Source organism: Suricata suricatta, chromosome 12 (assembly GCF_006229205.1).
Source record: "Suricata suricatta isolate VVHF042 chromosome 12, meerkat_22Aug2017_6uvM2_HiC, whole genome shotgun sequence".
NCBI lineage: Eukaryota > Metazoa > Chordata > Mammalia > Carnivora > Herpestidae > Suricata > Suricata suricatta.
This window is the reverse complement of record NC_043711.1, coordinates 95,241,908-95,264,065: the sequence shown is the minus strand read 5'-3', so window position 1 is coordinate 95,264,065 and position 22,158 is coordinate 95,241,908. Positions and strand designations below refer to the sequence as shown.

Below are 22,158 nucleotides of genomic sequence, written 5' to 3'. Positions count from 1 at the left end.
CCACCGTCACCGTTTTGTGAGATGGGGTGCTGAGGCGGACAAAAGAGTTAAAGATGACGGTCAGGCTACCTCTTGAGCAACCGGACGGACGCGCAGCCCCTCCCCTCAGGGAGAGGTCAGGGGCGAAGGACCTAGCACGAGGGAGTAAGAGGGCAGAGGGAGAGCTCCGTTTGGGCCACACAGACCCTGAGGTGCCTTCCAGGCATGTGGCGGGCAGCTCGGAGCAGCTGGCGGTGCGGGCCTGGAGCCCCAGAGCTGCCTGGTCTGGAACCACAGACCTGGGCCCGTCAGTGCACGGACGGTAATGAACGCCAAGGGAAGAGTGGTGAGTGCGGGGGTCTGCCTGGGGACAGGACGTGCGGGGAGTCTCGGGCGGAGCCTGAAGAATTCCAACAGCTAAGGGAAGGGGACCAGGAGGTGGCAGCTGCCAAGGAAACGGGAAACGAATACGGTAAAGAAATAGTTAAACCAGGACGGTGGTGCCACAGAAAAGCCAGCAGCAGCTTCTGAGAGGAGGGAGGGACCAAGCGCCTAAACAGGGTGAAGACGGAGGGGAGGGCTAACCTGTCTGCTGCGCCGTGTCCTGTCTGGTCTTTGGTGAGGGGCAGGGTTCAAAGCGCAGGGTGGGGGCGCCTGGGTGGCTCAGTTGGTTAAGTGGCTGACTTAGGCTCAGGTCATGATCTCACGGTTCATGGGTTCAAGCCCCGCGTAGGGCTCTGTGCTGACAGCTCGGAGCCTGGAGCCTGCTTCTGATTCTGTCTCCCTCTCTCTCTGACCCTCCCCTGCTCATGCTCTGTCTCTCAAAAATAAATAAATGTTAAAAAAATTAAAAACAAAAACAAAGCGCAGGGTGGAGTGGCTGAGGAACAGAACTGGGAAAGAAGAGAAGCTGAAGCAGCGGGGAGGACACCCAGCTCGGGACGTCTGGGTGTGAACCTGGGGGAGAGTTGGGGGCCAGGAGGCAGGCGGTGGGAGAACCCCGCCATGCTCACATGCTGTCTGCGGAGAGAGCCAGGAGCAGCAGGAGATTCTCAACTTACAGGAGAGGAAGGGAGAAGGCCCAGGTGGAGAAACAAGAAAAGGTCTAGGTGACACTGTGATCCCGTGGACTTCTGGCTTCTTTATAAATTAGGAATATCTACTCTTTATTAAATGACTACCATGTATGAATCCCTCATCACGAACACCTACCAGTTTGTAATTATACATTTGATTATATGTGAAGTCCCAGTGCCTGGCACAGTGCTGGCACATAGTAGGTGTTCAGTAAACATGATACATGTCTGAGTATGAAGAAATCATCTGTTTCTCCAGTAAGGAAATTTTTATAAGTTATTTGGCCAAATGGACTGTGAGAGCTTCCACCACTGCAGATAAAATACTCCAATGCCTGCCGATTCTTACTTACATTTCTAAATCAAAAGCAGAAATATTTTGTCCAGTCATACATTTTAAGAAATCGGTTGATCCACACCCACCTTTGATACCAAAATAACAGATGTCAGCAGAGTAACTTTTAGTTAGTAACAGACCCAGGCATATCCTGTTCTACCTCTCTGAGTTGCTTAAGGGCCGGCACTTTCCGTTTCTGGGCACGGTGAAAGAACTTGGAGGTCTTATTCCAAGTCCAAAGTCCCCATTCCCAAGGAACACCAATCCCCCCACAACTGCTGCTCTTGGAGTTTTCCCTTCAATTCAAAGACATCTCCGTCCACCAAATCACGTAGGCCCCAAACTTTGCTGTCATTCTTAACTCCCCCTTTGCTTTCACACTTCCATTTTTAAAAACTTCCCATTTCTGGGGGCACCTGGGTGGATCAGTTGTTCGGGGATCCAACCTCAGCTCAGGTCAAGATCTCACCAGAGCTCGAGCCCCACATCGGGCCCTGCTGACAGCTCAGTGCCTGGAGTTTGTTTGGTATTCTGTGTCTCCCCCTCTCTCTCTGCCCCTCCCTTGCTTGCTCTCAAACAAAAATGTAAAAACCTTCCGTTCTCTGACCGAATCAGACAACTTTAGTACTGCCTCCCCAGCCCCTGGTCTCTGCGCCTGGACTCCCGCAGCCGCCGCCTCCCCGGTCTCTGCCTCTACTTTCCCTGCTACGGTCCTTCTCCAAATGCAGCCAGAAGGATCTTCTTTAAACCTAGACCAGGTCTGGTCACTCAGAACCTGCCAGCTCCCACCTCACCCAGAGGAAAGCCCCAGACCCGCCCCCGGCCGCCGCCTCACCGGCACGCTCCCGTGGCTGCCCCCTCGCGGCCGCCCCCAGCGTAGCACACGGGCTCCCATCTCAGGGCCTCTACGTTCCCTCCAGGAACAGACCTGTCCCTGGGTTTCATCCAGGTCTCAGTTCAACTGTCATTTTCTTGACCTGTTTGGGATGACAAGGGACTTCAAGGACTGCCACCGTGTGTAACATTAGACCTTGTGATTTCCTGATGTGTAACCGGAGTCCAGGACGGAACTGCTTTAGCCAAAGCTGGGGGCATGAAGGGGAAGGGTAAGAAGACTCATGGATTGCTGGGTACTTACTGGTACTGTCCGCAGCAAGAGGGGAGGATGCAGAAGAGGGAGAGGTGCGGAGGAAGCTGGAGATGCTGAACTCAGGTAGGGCCACATTAACTGTGCGGTCCCCACGGGGTCGGAGGGGAGTGGCCAAGCCCAGGGGAGAGGCCAGCCCAGCACCTGCAGCGGCAGGGGTCCTGCCAGGGTTTTGTGTGTGCGGCCCCTTTAAGACGCAGCTACTCCTGGAAGTGTAAGGCTAGACAAAAACAATACTTCTACGTTTGTTTTAAAGACCTGTAATTAAAGATAAGTAGACATTTGAATACTTCATGTGCAGTGATAAATGCTCAATTTGGCCAAAAAAACCTCTAAAGTTTCCTTGCTGGAGAAATGAATGACTTCCTTACATGAGGCATAGGTGTTATTTACGAAGCACCTTTTCTGTGTCAGCGCTGTGCTGGGCACATAGTAACTGTGTAATTATAGACTGATAAGCAAGGGGTTAATAGCTGGTAGCTAGTTAATAAATAGCAAATATCTCCTGCTTCATAAAGAAATGAGAAGCCAGGAAACTACTATTTTATCGTAGGGAAACAGACTTAGGAAGGGAACACCTCTGCGGACGTGCCAGAGCCAGCAGCGGTGTGCAGAACGTAAACACGCCACGGCCACAGACCGTAACGCACGAAACCCTTCACTACAGCGTCTCGGGGCTGCTGCTGCTGAGTCGTCAGAATGGAGCTGCAGCCACGCCTCTAAGTAAAGTCTTATGTCGGGGGACCCGGTCACGCCTTGCCTCACCAGAGCTCCCAGCTGTGACAAGCAGGGGTTGTGTTCTTTTCCCAGAGAGGACACGCTTGGTGAGGCCCCGCTATTAAAGTGTCAGAAAAGAGATCAGAGCCAGATGGGACTTGTGACAAACATGAATGTCCCCTTAAAAAGAGTGACAGTCTTCTGGAGTCTCCTCAGGCCCAAACCTCAGCAAAATGTGGTTAATGAGGGGCACCTGGGTGGCTCAGTCCCAAGTGTCCAACTCCTGATTTCGGCTCAGGTCACGATCTCATGGTTGGTTCATGGGGTCGAGCCCTGAGTCAGTACTATCAGCACAGAGCCTGCTTGGGATTCTCTCTCCCCCTCTCTCAAAATAAACAAACATTTGAAATAAAAATAAATAAATAAAGTAGTTAATGAAAACACATTACAGCTTGCTAATCAGATAAATTAAGAAATTTATTTATATTTCACCTTTTAAAAGCCAGAACAAAACAAATTTCACTTTCGGCAAGGTCATCTTATTAGAAATACATGAAGTGCACTTAATACAAGGACATAGTCACTTGGTACCACTAGCGAGATGGACGCTCTCATCAGTTCCCTCACATGAAGGCTTTGTCAACTTTCCCTCCTAACTTAGACCTCTCGGTTCTGGGAGGTCTACATGAACTTCTTCAGAAGTTACAGTGAAGACGCTGACCTTAACATTCGGGCCCTCCGAAGCAACAGCACATTAGAAAAAACCCTCTCGCCTGGCGAAGGGCCCGGTCTCTGCCAGGCACCCGGCACCTGCAGACAGCGGGCAGGGAGGCGCCCACAACAGCAGCGCATGCGCACAGGCCCAAAGCGCTCGGTCACTTGCAACCTCAGCTACTGAGCAGAAAAGCTTTCCATGTTCAGAGGAGAGAAAAATGAACCGGAATCTGCATGTCGTTTTGGTCCTGCCCCTACAGACTAGATGGACACTCTCAGCCTCGTATTTATTAATAGTTGCAAAAAAGGGTGAACTTCAAGTTTCTTGAGCCTGTTTCTAGCAGACAGGAGTTGTGTTTGCCTTTTCAACAGTGTGTCTTGTCAAAAAGAGACAGCAGGCTCTGAAACTAGATTTCCCATAACTCTCTGCTCCACAGGGCAGGTTTTCACATGCTGATTTACACACGAAAGCCAGTTTCATAAGGAAACCGTCTGTGACAGAAAAGCAATACGGCAATGCTCAGTTTACTCTAAGTTACCAAATAAAAGATAAAATAACTATAATACCTACTGGAGCCCCCAAACCTCTTCCTTATTCGTGTGAGGCCTCCTTTTCGTGTCTCAAGGACAAGAGTGTAAGCAGGCTCCCAAACAGGGGGGCAAACCCAACCCAGTCACTTGAAAATACCGTTTTTGTTTGAAAATCAGAACCAAAAAGCCACGGCCCTCACATTGCTCTTAGCTGACCCTCCTCCCCACTTACAGATAAATGGAGTTTAACGTTCCTAACCTAGTAACACTTACAGTCACTAAAAATAAATGGTTACACCTTATCCTAAGAAGGCACCATGCAGGCATTTAAGACTGAACCAGTTAATTCTAAGGGTATGCAGAAGTGGTAGGAAAATAGAACTAATCAAAACTTCCAGCATCAGATCATCTTAAATGCGGAACATTCACCCCAACAGGGCTTTTGAAAGTTTCCCAGGGGTGAAGTCCCGCTTCTGGCAGCTGCTGCTTGCAACTAACAAGAGCCCCCACAGCACAGGGGCGCAGTCACCAACCGGATATGCTTTTGCCAGAGCTCACACACCGCAGGGACAGAGGGAGGAGATGCTGGTCTCATGTGTGCCATTCGTGACCCAGAACAGGTCCTGGCCGGCTCAGAGGACCTGAGAGATGAAGCAACACTAAACGGGAGGAGCGAAACTGAAACAAGGGGAGGCGGAGAAGCTGGGTTCCCTTCCAGAAGAGGAAGCAGAAACTCCAGGGTGCAGCTGAGGAGCAATCCAAGACCAGACAGGTGACAGAGTTAACAGCAGGGGAGACTCCAAAGGAAAGGACTGCTATGACCTGGGGACCTTTTTCGCTGTCAAAAGTGGCGACAGTCCACTGCCAGGCCTGCTGCACACTGAAGGTGTAGGAGCCCCACGTCTCCCGCCGGCCGCACGCGGAGGCCCTGGCGCAGAGCCGCTCACTGGTCGAGGAGGGAGCGCTGCAGCACCTGGTTCATCATGTCCTCTTCGTCAACGTCGTAATCCTAAGGGCGACACACAGACGCTTGGCCTCCGCACCCGGTACGGCCGCAAAGACTCTTGTTCAACAGAAACGGGACGGCCCAGCGGTGGGCCCCGGAGACGGCGGCCCAGCAGGAGCCCCGCTCATTTTCGGCGCCAGCCACAGAACTCCGGGCAAACTGTTCGCCCCGTCTGTGCCTCTGCTGCCTCATCCTGAAGATGAAAACACTGAGGGGCCCCCCTTAGACAGGGACTCTGAGGACCGCAGGGCACCACTCAGGGTGCGGGGCCTGGCACAGACCAAGTGCTCAAATGGGAGGACACTGAGTGAAATTTGCCTTTCCAATTCGACAAGGCCTAATTATCTACTTGATTAGAACTTGGGGATTTCATGGGTCTTCAAAGCACTAGCAAAAAGGACAGTTATTCTGAAGTCTGCATCTCAAACACGCTCTTAGACGGAGAATACACATTCTTATGACAACTTAGGAAAGAGTCGTCCTTTCCTCCTTGGGTCCTGAAACGTAGCTCTTAGACTGAGTACTATTCTGAAACCCTCACCACACACTCACATATAAACAGTTTACTTCAAATGGTTGGCCAAATTTATCCATTACTATAACGCTAACACAACATTCAGCTCTAGGGAAAGGATACAAACTGGATGACTACTTTTGGCAAGTAGATGTGTTTTGTTTGACCTAAAATGCTTACAAACCATGTGACGCTTCATATGAAATTCTGCCTTTCCAGCTTCTCGGGGTTGGGACAGAGGGGACCCTGGCCAACACCGTGCCCGGATCTCTACACACGGCAGCTCTGGCAGCATGGCATGTGTCAGATGCCAGCCGGCTGGCAACTCCTCAGGAAGACCGTTTCCAGCACCTGCCTGGCCCCCATGGGCATCTGAGCTTAAGGGTCCCAAGCCAGGCTCTGTAATGGGGAGAAACAACACATACCAAAAGAAGTGGGGAAAACTTGTGGGAAAACACCCAGGAGCAAGCTTCCACCGCGCCTCACCGCGGAGGGCTGGCCAGCTCACCTTCCTGACACCGCACTACAAAGGCTCTGGCCACTCAGCTGCTGTTCCGGGGAGCCCACCACCTCGGTGCCAAGCTCAACGATGGGACCCACAGCTTTCCGGTAAGAGAAGGGGTGTTGCTGTGCTGTTAGCCCAGGGGAGAGATCAGGCCCCGGGCTCCAGACTCACCACAAAGGTGTCGTAAGAAAACTGGTGCCGGCGCTGGATGTGCTCTATGAAGTTGGCGCTGCGGTAGCTGGGGTCCCCCCAGGGCATCGAGGCACATATCGGACAAACCTGTCAACCAAGAGGCATGGTCTTAGGCACCTGACACTCGAGCTAACGTTAGCCCTCTGTGGCCTACACCTGGCCGCCTTTCTTCCAGGGCAGCTTTCCTGACACGTCAGTTTAGGGCCTGGCCACTCCTTCATATGTACATTCATATTCCAGAAAACACGGTCAGTCTCCTACTCAGGTCAAACGACATGTGAGAGCGCCTAACGGCTGCAGCGATGACACCACCCTGTCCTGATCCCCTACTGGGGTCAGGACAACGAGTCAGCCCGGTCGGCGCCTAGACTATGGCCGTTTGACCCAGCACACAAAGTGATCCAAAAGCACAAAGAAAAACAAGGAAATGACAGATGAAAAAGAACCTGAGGAAGTAAAACACAACCTTCTGTGCTATTTTTACAAAGTGAGTGCTGAGATGAGAGGCCTGAGGCTGAAAGGCCCTCATATAAGAAGTCGATTTGGGAACTATGGGGACCGCATCAAAATGACAAGCGTCTGCACAGCGAAGGAAACAATCAGCAAAACTAAAAGGCAACCGACAGAATGGAAGAAGATATTTGCAAATGACCTATCAGATAAAAGGTTCATATCTGAAATCTATAAACACCTTATCAAACTCAACACCTAAAACACAAATAATCCAGTGAAGAAATGGGCAAAGGACATGAGTAGACATTTCTCCAAAGAAGACATCCAGATGGCCAACAGACACGTGAAAAAAATGTTCACTCATCATCAGGGAAACACAAATCAAAACCACAATGAGTTAATGTTAATGGCTAACAGTAGCAACTCAGGCACCAAGAGACGCTGGTGAGGACGAGGAGACAGAGGATCTCTTGTACCTGCTGGTGGGAATGCAAACTGGGGGTGCAGACACCATGGAGAACAGTATGGAGGTTCCTCAAAAAATTAAAAATAGAACTACCCTACGACCCAGTAATTGCACTATAGGTATTTATCCAAGGGACACAGGAGTGCTGTTTCGAAGGGGCACATTCACTTCCAATGTTTATAGCAGCGCTATCAACAACAAAGTATGGAAAGAGCCCAGGTGTCCATCGACATACGAATGAATAAAGAAGATGTGGTGTATACATATATATGTATATACATACATACACACACATATACAATGGAGTATCACTCGGCAATCAAAAGGAATGAAATCTTGCCATTTACAAGTACGTGGATGGAACTAGAGGGTATTATGCTAAGTGAAATTAGAGAAAGACAAATACCATAGGACTTCACTCATATGAGGACTTTAAGACACAAAACAAATGAATATAAGCGAAGGGAAGCAAAAATAATATAAAAACAGGGAGGGGGACAAAACGTAAGAGACTCTTAAATATGGAGAACAAACAGGGTTGCTACAAGGGTTGTGTGGGGGGTGGGCTATATGGGTGAGGGGCATTACGGAATCTACACCTGAAATCACTGTTGCACTACATGCTAACTCACTTGGATATAAACTGAACAATTAATAAATTAAGACAAAACAGGAAAGGGTGCGCCACAAGACAGTCGCACAGAGGAAAGGCCAGGAGGCGGCACTACGGACACTCAGTCTGGCTGGAATGGAAAATTCAGAGGAGAGAGAAGCTGGGACAGGGAGAACCAGCAGGCCTCAGTGGTCAGCCTAGAGATGGAGCCCCACCATTTATAAGGAAGGTAAGGTGACAAAAGCGTTTGGCAAAAGATGAATCTGAAACGGTAGAAGATTCCTTGGTGGAAGGAGCTGGGCAGGCAGCTGTGGCTACAGGGCTAGATCGTGGGTGGAGTCAGGAGACTGAGGAGGCAGCGGCCTCCAAAGGGATGGGCTGAAACACCAACAGTTAAGGAGTTCTGTAGAGGGAGAAGGGATAGAACTGAGGACCAACGGCTGAAGGAAGAGAGGCTTCGATATACACAAAATAACCAGAGGAATGTCAGGAAGCCAAAGGAGGGGAAAAAGAAAATTCAGTTGTAGTACCAGAAACCTCAATGTTGAAAGAGACCACATCCAAACATTTTTTTTTTAAAAACCCACAAAAACAAAACTACATGCCAGTCTGTGATACTTAGATGTCAAAGGACTGATAAGCACTTTCCTAATAATTTTAATGTTTATTTATTTTTGAGAGATCATAAGCAGGAGAGGGGCAGAGAGCCCCGACACAGGGCTCGAACCCATGAACCGCGAGATCATAACCTGAGCCGAGGTCGGACGCTTAACTGACTAGGTCACCCAGGCGCTCCATAATTTCACATACATTCCCTTTCCTCACAACTATGAAGACCCTCCTCTCAAAAGGACAATGGTAGCTTTACAGAGAAGAAACCTGGTGGACACCAAGAGATCCAAGTTAACATTACCAACAACGGGGCCAACAGGTATCACGGGACCCTGATGCGTCTGGAAGACACGCTACTTCTAATGATGAAGAAACAGACAAACCCAAATCCAAGGACCTCTTACAAAACAACTGGCCTGTACTCTTTAAAAAATGTCAAGGTCATGAAAGGCAAAGAAAGGCCTAGGACTAACTAGAGACATGACAATTAAATGTAACACACAGATCAAGGATTTGGGGGCAGGAGGCTATTGCTATGAAGGGCAGAACAATGGTTAAAATTCCAGGGCAGGCCACTTTTTTTTAGTACTCTCTAGGTCCAACGTGGGGCTTGAACTCATGACCCCGAGATCAAGAGTCGTATGCTCCACCAAATGAGCCAGCCAGGCACCCTATGATTGTTAAAATTTAAACATGAATTTTATATTAGATATCGGATTATGTCAGTTACATTTCCTGAGTGAAACAAACACACAAAAATGTGATTTTGTAAGAAAATGGTCTTGTTCTTAGAAGGTATATGCTCAAGTGTGCAGGAGCAGAGAGTTATGATATCTGTAACTTAATTATTGAATGGCTGGCAAAATGAATGCACACATGGAGTATCATTAAGCACATATGGTGAAATGTTACTAATCTGTGAATCCAGGTGAGAGGTACACAGGAGTTCGCTGTACTGATCCTGTTCATTTTTCTGTTTTCCCATAACAAGCTCATCTTACCACAGATTTGGTGTCCGTGCTGTGGGATAGCTTGCAGTGTTCCACCAGCCCTTCCTGATCAAAGTTCTTCTCGGGACAGTACGGGCAAGGGAAGGTGTAACGGTTTGGGACACTCCTGGAAGACAAAGGGCAGAGCAGAAGAAATGTCTCTGTGGGTACCTTTCCATCCTTCAACCACCACACCCTCCAGAAGGAGCAAAGTTCCATGTGTTAGGACAGGATTCTGACCATCACTCCAGAAGCACATCCAGTGTTTTGAAAATAACTTAATAGCAGAGCTCATCTTTGAAGTGAGCATCAGAGTCCTCTACAGCCACCCCCAAAACGTAAACTGACAACATCTATAGCCAGAATAAGAACTATACGTCCATTTTCCCAGACCCTTGAACGTGCAAAATGCCCTCTGCCTTCACAGCAGCTGAGAGTCTTGAGTCACTTACCTTGGTTGAAGGGAGGCATCCTTGGTGGTGGCCTTCACGCCTTCCATGATGTAATTCTGGTATTTGGAACAGGTAGCCACGTGGGCCCGGATCTTGGATAGGAGGAACTTAGGAAGAATGAGAGCCCACAAGTTAGTCAGACCTTGTACTAGGTCCCACATGGTCCCAAAGCAAGGGCAAGACCGAAACCAGACCTGTATCACGTTGGCAAATAATCTCGCCAGACTCCTGGCTACGCTGACAGGGCCAAAACCACGCCTGTCAATACCAAGGCTGGTGTCTTACTTGACCAACCCAGGAGGTCTGCTCCACTCGGAAATAACTCTCCTAGAGGTTCTTGTAGTCAAGATATGCTCTCTGCTCAGACACACTCCAAACCCAGTGAAGGCTTAAAAGTTTTACACATAGCATTTCAACTGGCCTCTTTACAGCACGCCAAGAGCCACGTTCCATTATGTGCAGCAGCAAAAAGTAATCATTTAAGTACAAGAGATAAAGACCAGTAACTGCAGTTCAGGTACAGAATGCCAGATTGTGGTACATGATCTTAAAAAAACAAACAGAAACCTGAAGTCTGTTTCTCCTACAGAATCTGGTCTTTACAAGTTGAAGAGAGAAAGCCTAGAGGAGAGTGCTTCATCGCAGGTGCTCTAAAAGGAAAAAGTATAAAGAATGAAGAAAAAGGGGGTGAAGGGAAGATAAACATTTATTGAGGCATAATCTACCTAGAGTATAACACAAGAGTCATTAATCTTTAAAAAGGAAAATGTCAAAAGTATACAGAAAAAGAAAAAAATCCATCATGCATACATAAAGTAAATGGGTCATTTCATTTCAATATCCTGAGTTTCAAAATTAAAGGAAACTGCAAGAAAAAAAGCAAGTTTCAGTACTTGAGCTCCGGCTTACCACATGCTTCTGTCTTACCTCTGGCTAAGGAACTTGACTTCAAGCTGCCAACCAAAGAGCTCCCAATTAAAAGGGATGGTAAATACCCCTATTCAGAACAGTGTGCCCCCAGTGCTAAATCAATCTGAAAGGAAGGAGGTGGTAACGTACATCCACTCTATGGCCAGCCACACTAATGTGTTAAGGTAATGAAACTGACACATTAGACTAGTAAGTCATTAAGTGAAAATTTTTTTTTCAAAAATGAGAGAAAGCTCTAGAATTATACTATGATCCTATTTTGTAAAATTCTGACAACTCTGTCTGGTAAAAACCTTACATGTGTGTTTGTTAAACGGGCAGAAAATGTTCCGCAGTCTTCTAAACAAAGTCACTTTTAAAGAGACCATCTATGTCTGGGGGCGCGTGGGTGGCTCAGTCAGTTAAGCATCTGACTCTTGATTTTGGTTCAGGTCATGATCTCACAGTTTGTGGGATGGAGCCCTGTGCTGGGCTCTGTGCTGCCGGCATGGAGCCTGCTTGGGACGCTCTCTCTGCCCCTGCCCCCATTCACTCACACTCTCTGTCTCAAATACATTTAAAAATAAAGAGGTCATCTCTAGAGTAGGGAACAAGCCTACATTATTTTATATTTTTGTACAGTCTGAAATTAAGAAAGTCAGATTTTAGAACCTATAAGGCTGTGTGTATCTCTTGGAACAAAACCCTATTATTTCTCCTTTATAATAAATGTTAAATACGCTTGATTCTAACATGATTATACAACAGCATGGAAGCATCTCAAATGTTTGGTATTGCTATCATAATCAAATAATTTCATAATGACCTTTAGGTCATAATTCCTAGCAAGTGCTAAAAAGTTCAAATATAAATTTTATGTCTATACTGATACAGATGATAAAATTTTCCCTCAAACTCATTACAGCAGATAACTTTTTTGAGAAGACCTCATCTTATACTAAAAAAATTAAGACACAAAGGCGCCTCGAGGGCTCAGTTGGTTCAGCATCCAAATCCTGATTTCGGCTCAGGTCATGATCTCACGGTTCAGGAGATGGAGCCCCGCATCGGGCTCTGCGCGGACAGCTCCGAGCCTGCTTGGGGTTCTCTCTGACCCTTCTCAGCTCGCACACGCAGGAGCTCTCCTTCTTTCACACGAAATACATATTTAAAAACAAATAAATAGCATCCTGTCATTCTATTCTAATTAAGGTTACGAATAATGCTTTGGAAAAGCACATCTTTCATAGGAAAAAAATGGGGTAACCGATGTTACGGTTTTTAAAGCTAAATATACGATGTACTAAACCAACTCTTAAAAAAAAATCAAAACCCACAGTTACTAAAATGACACAGCACAGCCACTGCCTCAGAGAACTCGCATGCACACGTGCTGTTAGTCACCTAGTCACGCTGGCCCTTCAGAGACACGTGGCGCCAGCTCTGCGCTTCCCCCCTCTCCTCACAGAAGGACACGGACTCTTCCGTTTTACTTGCACATACATGTTTGCGGCAGCCGTGGCAAGAAGTCTCTGTGCTCTCAATCTGCCGCTCGAGCTCCGCGGCCCGGACGCCGGGGCCCAGAGCGCCGCGGCACACGCCGCACACAGGCTTCTTCGGCTTCAGACACTCCTGCAGGCATGCAGAGCAAAAGCTAGAACGAGACACACAGAGAACCGGCGTCATGCATCGTGGAGACGAGACAACAAAAATGGATAAACTTTTAAAAAGACGTCAATGAATAATGGATCAAAAACATACTGCTCCCTACTCCTGATTCAAACACGGAGTTGTCCCAGGCCAGAAAAGCGGCGGGGGGTGGAGATCCTGCAAAGAACATGCGCGTCCACCAACGGAAACAAACGAAAAACACGATGCAAACTATCATGATACACGGTGAAAGGGGTTACGGCACAGTCTTCACACCTCAGCACCTGCCACTGAGGGATCTTGGTGGGGCTTTCCTGAACCTCGTTTTTTTCCCCCTGGGAAACGGAGACGGCAGTAGCTACCTCTGGGATTACTGGGACGGAATCTGCACAGCAGACCCTTAGTACAGCGTCCAGCACATAGGAAATGCACCACAAACAGGAGGTGCCACCGTTAGAGGTGAATGTAAAGCTCGATGAAGAGACAGAGAGAAGACAACTAGTTGTGACCCAAGGAGGTCAGGGCTGGTAAGACTTCAGAGGCAGCGTCCATGAAAGAGCTAAACTGGCAGAAGGAGGAAATGCTCTAGGCCCTTAGACTTAAAAAACTAATGATGCACCTGAGGAAATAAAAGTCTAGCACTTTTCCTCATAAACGGTAGGAACCCAGATGTTTGACAATAACAATCAACAAGGCCAAATCCAGGTTTTAGAAAAATAGCTGGGATTGTCATGGACGACAGAGTTCTTGGTGGTGGTGGTGGCTGTTTTAAGGTAAGAAGAGACCAGAGCCTTGAAGTAGAAACCAAACAGCAGGCCAAGGCAAGGAGTTCTTAGGGCCTGAGGCCATGGTAAATTAACTTAGGAAATGATTCAGAGGTGAAGTCAGCAGTACTTGGTAAGTTACTGACTTTGGAGAAGGAAAGTCAAAGATGGCCAAGTTTCTATCCTGAAATCTATGCAGGTAATAATTTCGAGATTACTGCTGAGAGAAGGTACACAGAAAGACTGGACAGACAGACAGGCATGAAAACAGCCCAGCGACACGCCCACCCTGAGGGACTTAAGGCAGGACAGCAAAATCTGCTAGAAGAGTTCGCCCTGTATAATCAAAGGTACCTGTGCATCTGGCGAACTTTAATGTCTCTGAGGACTTTCTTCCTCTCTGTCATTAAGCTGTTAACACCGCCACCTAAAACAGACGGTTGGGAGAAGACGCGGGGGCCTACTCACTCATCGCTGAGAGTAAGCGGAGAAGGAAACAAAATCCCAGTCTTAGGTTTTTTTAATGTTTATTTTTGAGAGAGAGACAGAGTGAGCAGGAGAGAGGCAGAGAGAGAAAGATACAGAATCTGAAGCAGGCTCCGAGCTGTCAGCACAGAGCCCGAGGTGGGGCCCGAACTCACGGGAGGATCCTGACCTGAGCTGAAGTCCAATGCTTAACTGACTGAGCCCCCCAGGTGCCGTGGAGAAAAACACAAACGTTAACCTCCAGTAGCGATTAAGTATACGAAGGAAATAAAACACGGCAGAGATCAACCTAGACAGATCAGACTGAGGTGCTTTAAAGAGGTAATATTTGAGGGGCACTTGGCTGGCTCAGTCAGTTGAATGACTGGATTTTGGCTCAGGTCATGATCCCCATGTTGTGGGATCGAATCCTGAGTCAGGCTCCATGCTGAATGTGGAGCCTGCTTTGGATTCTCTCTCTCCCCCTCTGCCCCCCTACCCTGTGTTTACTCACACACACACACCCTCTCTCTTAAAAAAAAAAAAAAAAAAAAAAAGAGTGGGGGAAGGAGGTAAGATTGAACTGAGACCTAAAACTGTGAGGAGACAGCCACACAGACCTGGACACAAAGAGGTACACACAGAGATGATATACCAAATGCAAAGGGGTTTCCGAAAAGCAGAAAGGAAGGCTTTGGGACCATGATGGGTAGACCACAGAGAGAGGGTAAGTGATTAGGTTGGAGAGAGAGACAGGGCCTTGTGGCCAACACTTATTGTACCTCTTCTCAAAGGCAGTTCACAAGAATAACCCAAGAGAAACCAAGTCTAGACAGCAGATAGAAGCAGCTTCAAACCTTCCTGCAAGCACACACCAGGACACAGCCATTAATCAAATATGCAAAAGCCACTTTGTGCCAGAGTCATGCCCAACATGCAAGCCTTTTTTCCCCCCTTAAATGTAATTTATTGTCAAACTGGCTAACACACAGAGTGTAAAGTGTGCTCTTGGTTTTGGGGGTAGATGCCCGTGGTTCATCGCTGACATACAACACCCAGTGCTCATCCCAACAACTGCGCTCCTCAGTGCCCATCACCCATTTTTCCCTTTCCCCCACCCCCTCCATCAACCAGTAGTTTGTTCTCTGTATTTAAGAGTCTCTTATGGTTTGCCTCCTTCCCTTCCCGCATGGCCTTCTGTTAAGTTTCTAAGTTCCACAGATGTGTGAAAACATATATCTTTCCCTGACTGATTTTTAAAAAATATTTATTTATTCTTGAGGGAGAGGGAGACAGAGTGTGAGTTGGGGAGGGGACAGAGAGAGAGGGAGACACAGAATCCGAAACAGGCTCCAGGCTCTGAGCTGTCAGCACACAGCCCAGCACAGGGCTCAAACTCAAGAGCTGTGAGATCATGACCTGAGCTGAAGTGAGATGCTTAACCAGCTGAGCCCACCGGGGGCCCCTATGACCACTTCTTTCACTTAGCACACATGATGCCTTCCAGTTCCATCCACGTCGCTGCGAATGGCAGGATTTCATCCTTTCTCATTGCCAAGTAGTATTCCATTGTGTATATATAAAGCACGTCTTCTTGACCTGTTTGTCAGTTGATGGACATTTAAGCTCTTTCCATAATTTGGCTGTTGTTGAAAGTGTTGCTATAAATATCGGGGTACATGTGCCTATGCATCATCATTCCTGTATCCTTTGGATAAATTCCTAGTACTGCTATTGCTGGGTCTCAGGGTTGTTCTAATTTTTTGAGGAACCCCCAAACTGTTTTTCAGATCAGCTGCACCAGTTTGCATTCCCGCCAGCAGTACAAGAGGGTTCCTGTTTCTCCATATCCTCACCAGCATCTGTTGTTTCTTGAATTATTAATTTTAGCCACCAAGACTGGTGTGAGGTGGTAACTCAATGTAGCTTTGATTTGTATTTCCCCGATGATGAGGGACACTGAGCATCTTTTCATGTGTCTATTGGCCATCTGGGTGTCTTCTTTGGAAAAGTGTCTATTCACGTGTTCTGTCCATTTCTTCACTGGATTATTTGTTCTTCAGGTGTTGAGTTTGTTAAATTTTTTATAGATTACGGATACTAACCCTTTATCCAATGTATCATTTGCAAATATCTTTTCCCATTCCATCCATTCCTTGCCTTTTAGTTTTGAATGTTTCCTTTGCAAGCCTGCTTTCAAACGGTCCCTGTATCTTGGGCTGGCTTTCAGTTTCGCTTTCTTATTTATGGGCCTTGATCTAGTTCACGTCAGCCTTCTAGGCGCTCCACCCTTTCTGTTATTCATAGTGATATGCAAAAAGTCCCTCCTGCAGCTATATCCCACTGAATTACAAGGACTCAGTCATTCAGGGCTTGAAATAAAGTTTCATATAAACTCAAAGCTCCACCCAGCCAGAGCTGCAAAGATGCTAGTTTCTAAGCCCAGAAGTTAGCAAAAATCTGCCACTTTTTGCTGCGCATCAAGTCCTTGGCTGGAGCTAAGGGAGACGAGGCTGCCCTCACACAGGTGCATCCATCTGTCTTCAATCAGCAGAGTTAATAAACATTTGGAACTAGTATGGCGAGTATAGAAAAGAGCCAAGGTTTGAAACCCAGTGCCTCCTCCTTGACTTCTGACCTGGGTAAGGTTCAAGTGGCTCAGTAAAACTTCAAGTTCTGTTGCTCTTCAGTTGGTAAACTATGCTAGGTCAAGTCTCTTTATAAACATTAATGGTAAATGAGCTCCAGTGAGGTGTGCCTGGGTGGCTCAGTCGGTGAACTGAGAGTTAAGAGTTGGCGAGTCAGTCTTGGCTCAGGTCATGATCTTGTGAGATCGAGCCCTGACTTGGGCTCTTAACTGACAGCACAGTGCCAGCTTGGGATTCTGCCTCTCCCTCTCTCTATCCCTCCCTTGCTCACCCTCTATCAAAAATAAAATTAAGAAAAGAAAGAAATCCGGAGCGCCTGGGTGGCTCAGTCGGTTGAGCGTCCGGCTTTGGCTCAGGTCATGATCTCACAGTTGTGGGTTCGAGCCCCGCATCAGGTTCTGTGCTGCTATCTAGCTCAGAGCCTGCAGCCTGTCTTCAGATACTATTTCCTTCTCTCTCGGACCCTCCCCTGCTCACACTATCTCTCTCAAAAATAAATAAAACATTAAAAGAAATTTAAAAAAAAAAGAACTCCAATGAATTAGTCCAAAATTATGTAAGTATAGAAAGGCCCGCTGATCCAAGGAAAAGAGGGCTCAATGAGAATGCTATCTAGCCCCCAATGTAACTCACATGAGTTTGCTTCCACCATCAATTTCTCAGTTCATCTACTCATTACCTGACTGCTCCCCTACACATTCACACCTTCCTACCGCACCATGAACTTTCATAATAGTCTGAATACTTGTTAGTCTTACTTATCAATTCACTGGATTATAAACTCCAAGGGCAGTATCGCCTTGTTTCTTACTACACCCCAAGAATCTGGCACACAGTGAGCATACAAATATTTTAGTTGGTTGGTTGGAAAGAAGACTGGGAGATGGACGGATACTCAGACGTGTTCTAGGCACCGGGAATACAGAGAGGGACAACACAGATATGGCCACTGCCCTCGTGATCTCGAAGTTTTGCTCTAGATAAGGACGAAGGAAGCCCTGGGAGTGAAGCAGAGAAGTTTAAGTAGGGATGGTGATAAGGGCACTTAAACTGGGACTTGAACTCTGGAGAGGATTTGCAGTAGTTGGCAGGGTCGATGCAGACAGGGCAGAAGAGCTGCAGGCTAACACAACTGCAAGTGCGAACAGCCCAAGGCTAGAAAGAGCTTCGAGGAAAAAGCAAAAAGCAGTCAGTGTGGCTGGGGAGACCTTGCCAGGTGCCAATTATTCTCTAGGCTGGCAAGGAGACACCTGCAGTTCATCTGGGAAGAGTCAGACAATGGTGAGCTGGCCCTCTGTGAGCCTCAGTCCCCTCACCTGCAAAACGGCTTCCAACCCTCATCCTCCGCAGGGCTGCTGTAGAAATAACAGTACCTGCGAAGCCCAGCGGGTGCCTGTTGTGCCTACTCTCCAGAAAAGGTGTCCTACAAACAATGCCAAGGCGATGCCCATGTTAAGTACCGCGGGAGACCTCTGAGGAAATGCCAACTCCCAGCAGCAGTAAGTGGCCACATTTTCTACAGTTCTTTCAACTCAGGTCTGTTTGTGTCTGATGGGGCAAGACTTAGATTCAATTCCGGGCAACCTCAAGGCACCTACGCCAGCCCAGGGTCTGTGATTTTCAGACACGGTTCCTTCAGTCGTCCTAACCAGTGCATTAGCGACATGCAGGTCATGGAAGCTCAATTTCAAACAAAAAGCAGCAAACCTCGTATACACAAGCAGGAATGCCAACAATCGCTATCCGCAACTCCCAACCACTTTCAAAGTTCAAGGCAGACTGGTGAGATCTATTATCAAGACTTCCCTTTTGTTCTTTTAGTCTAGTTCAGCGTTTTTCCAGCTTCGGTGCACTGCGAATTGCTTGGCAGAACTAGATACATGACGCCCTACGTACGTTACGTTAGCAACTATGCAGACTAGTCGAAAGAAACTGCGGCTAAGAGCCGACTTCCCTCCCCCCCCCCCCCCCCAAGTGAACTCTGACCACCTGGAGATCAAGAGTCGCGCTCTCTAAAGACGAAGCCAGCCAGGCGTCCCATCGAGGGCCGACGTGAGACCCTCCCGACTCCCCAGCAGGGTGCCACTCCACAACCGGGGGTGAGAAGGGGCCTGACAGGCCGCCTGGGACACAGTAGGCGCTCAAGAGACGGCGGGGCACTTGAAAGTGAGCAGGGCGGAGAAGAGCGCCCCGCCAACTTCCACAAGCATCCAGAACACCGGAGGGCCCCACGACGAAGCGCCTATAGGCCGGTCCTTGAGCTTCCGCCCCGGGACCCTCCCCGCCAGGGTCTCGCCCTCCCTACCAGACTCCCCGCGACCAGGCCCCGGCTTGCCGCTTACACGTGACCACAGGGCACCCGCACCGGCTTCTCGTACACTTCTAGGCACACAGGACACGTGAAGCAGCTCAGGGGGTCGGCCTCCGCCGCGGGCCCAGCCCGCTGCGCACCACCGTCAGGGCCCTGCTGTGGCGCCGCCATCTTGCTGCCGCGACGAGCGGCGCAACGGCGGCCGAGAAGGAGGAGCCCGAGGGGGCGGGGCGGGGGCACTAGGCTAGCGCACGCTGGAGGCGGGGCTCGAGGCCCGGCGGGGCGGGGCGGGGGCGGGACCCTGTGCGGTGAGGCGTGTTTGGGGCGTGGCTTATGGGAAGGGCGCGAGGCTGGGGAGGGACTAGCGTGTGGGCCACGCCTCCTGGCTCTCGCACCCGTTGGCTGGGAGGGAGGGCGAGTCGAGGGAAATCTGGAAAATGCGGAAGTTGTATCCAGAGACGGGCAGAGTTGGAACAGGCTTTGTGTCTCTCCAGGTGTTTCCTCCATTTAAATCATTACTGTTAGTATTTTACCTCAAATCAAGTTGCCTTTTCTTTAAATTTAGGCAAACAAATTTTATTTTATTTTTTAGGCAAACAAATTTTAAAGGGAGATCACTCCTGAGCTACAAACAGAAAAATCTTTTTTTTAAATTGTTTTACTGTTTTATTTTTGATGCAGAGAGAGACAGCATGAGCGGGGGAGGGGCAGAGAGAGAAGGAGACACAGAACCGAAAGCAGGCTCCAGGTTAGCGTCAGCACAGGCTGACGTGGGGCTCGAACCCACGATGGTGAGGTCTGACCTGAGCCGAAGCTGGACGCTTAACTGACTGAGCCACCCAGGCGCCCCCAGAAACATCTTTTTGTTTTTAAGGTCCATGTATTTATTTTGAGGGGAGAAAGAGAATGCATGTGAGGAGGGGCAGAGAGAAAAGTAGGGAGAAAGAATCCTAAACAGGTTCCACACTCCCTGCACAGAGCCCAACACGGGGTTTGGGGTTCATACTGAGGAACCATGAGATGATAACCTGAACCAAAATCAAAAGTTAGACTCTCAACCCACTGAGCCACCTGGGTACCCCAAATCTCCTTTATTTCTAAGAGCATGGTAAAAATACAGTGGAAACAAGACAGTATTAATTCATGCTGATGCTGAGAAGGGAGAGCAGCCATTCCTAGAGGCATTGAAGGCAGGCTATGGCCGCACTGAGCTGGCCCACTGAAAGCAGAAGTGGGAGGCTTGGCTCCCAGGGAGTCACAATTTTTCAGGGTTGTATTCACAAACCTCCTGGCCTTGGTGATGGGGCCCAGCTCCAGCTCTGTATAGACTGGGAAGATGAGGCTTCCTGAGGTAGTTTAGACCTCAGTCTCACAAGAAGGCAGCAGACCTAGAGCCCAGATGTTTTGAATGCCAACTTTCTCCACTTTCTACTGCACCAAATTGGCTCTTGCGGACTGCCCATTTAACAAAAGATACATCGTGTTAAAAGGCAGGCTCCACTAACAATTCTAACCAGGTTTTCTTAACCAGGATAATCACCGATCAATTAACTTTCCACCTCGAAAGGCCACAGAGGCCTTGAAGTATGTAGTCTACGCAGGACAAATAAATCCTGTTTGTTAGCCAGGTTAATTGAATGCAGGAGGATTATTTTTAGCTATCCATGAGGGCATCTTTTCACCAATAAACAAGTTGGTGTGTATATGCAGTAGCCCAAGGGGGACAATGTTTACACTTTTACTGTAAAAATGTCTTACACTGTTTTTCTTTTTCCTGTTCCTATGGCAGGCAGCCATGCATCTGATCTCTTTCCAGCCAAATATGCCCTGGCTGACTCCAGGGATGGGGTGGCCTTGGCAGAGGCAGAGGTGTGCTGTACGTATTTACAAGACTTTCTGTTAGCCTTGTAGCTGCTGCCAGCCCCTGCCAGGTCTGGGCTTCAGTTTGATGGCCACCAGTTTGGGCTCTAGAAATGAACTTATCACGAGCTTATATACGTAGTCACAGAGACAAAAGGACAGGATCGAAATATTAATAGTGAACTTTTTGTGCTTGTTATTCTAAGCATTTTACATAAATAAATCTTCATTGCAACCTATGACTTAGGTTCTATTGTCCTCATTTTACAGTTATGCAAACTGAAGCAGAAAGAGATGAAATTACCTTCTAACACAGGTGGAAAATGATAGGATTTGAATGCACGCAGTGGGGCGTGGGTATCTGCGCACTTAGGGGTACCTGTGTATCAGTCACCTGGAAATCTTCTTAAACCGCCAATTGGTGAAGCCAAACTCCAGAGTTTCTGATGCAGCAGGCCAGGGGAGGCAGGGCCAAGGATTTGCATTTAAGTTTTCCAGGTGAGGCTGGTGCTTCTGGACTAGGGGCCACGCTCTGAGAACCGCTAGCCTACACTGTCCTCCCCTCCCCCCATCAGTGCTGAGGCTAGCTTCAATGTGCTCCATCCCTGCCTGGTTTTCCTAGGCATCCCCAGGGAGAATTTCTTCCCTATCCCTTCTCAGCTTGCAAATACATTGCCAGTCCTCATCTCCACACTCATACTCACTATTTTTCACACCACAATCAAGCTAATCATGTGTGTTAAATGAACCTTCCCTTCTTAAAGTCCTTAAGGAAACTATTTCCCACAACAGTCTCTTCCTCTCCTTTAGTTTTTGTCAGCCTCTCTCAGGCTACCCACATCATCTAAGAACTTCTGTGAGCCTGGAGTGGGGGTGCCGGTCCTACTCAATGACTTCACAGACCTGATTTTTTTAAAGTCTTTTTATTCATTTATTTTGACACACACACGTGTGCGCACACACACGCACACGGAATCCCAAGCAGGCTCTGCACTATTAGCTCAGGGTCTGACGTGCGGCTCAAACTCACAAACTGAGATTATGTCCTGAGTCGAAATCAAGAGTCAGATACTTAACCCACTGAGCCACCCAGGTGCCCATTGGTAGACTTGATTTTCACCACCAACATAAACTCATCCATTCAGGCAACAAAGAGTTTCTTGTATGCCAGGGCTTCTGCAAGGTTCAGGGGAGAAAAATGGGGTCTCTAATGGGTGGTGAGGTAGGTGAGTGGTGGCAGATCCTTTA

At 48.2% G+C, this 22,158-nt stretch overlaps 1 protein-coding gene across 2 annotated transcripts; it reads right to left on the bottom strand.

The window, feature by feature from the left end:
• Positions 1-3,712: 3,712 nt before the first annotated feature.
• RNF114 (ring finger protein 114) lies at positions 3,713-19,264 on the bottom strand. Of its 2 annotated transcripts, XM_029917363.1 has the most exons (7): positions 19,082-19,169; positions 13,981-14,053; positions 12,716-12,866; positions 10,304-10,410; positions 9,864-9,978; positions 6,698-6,805; positions 3,713-5,510 (listed from the first exon to the last, which is right to left on the bottom strand). In XM_029917363.1, exons 2-7 carry the CDS (start codon positions 14,031-14,033, stop codon positions 5,445-5,447), a joined length of 600 nt encoding a protein of 199 aa, XP_029773223.1. In that variant the 5' UTR covers positions 14,034-14,053; positions 19,082-19,169; the 3' UTR covers positions 3,713-5,444. The 2 variants fall into 2 exon arrangements, with proteins under 2 accessions (XP_029773223.1, XP_029773222.1); XM_029917362.1 differs by lacking the exon at positions 13,981-14,053 and having other exon boundaries at positions 19,082-19,264.
• Between the last annotated feature and the right edge of the window lie 2,894 nt (positions 19,265-22,158).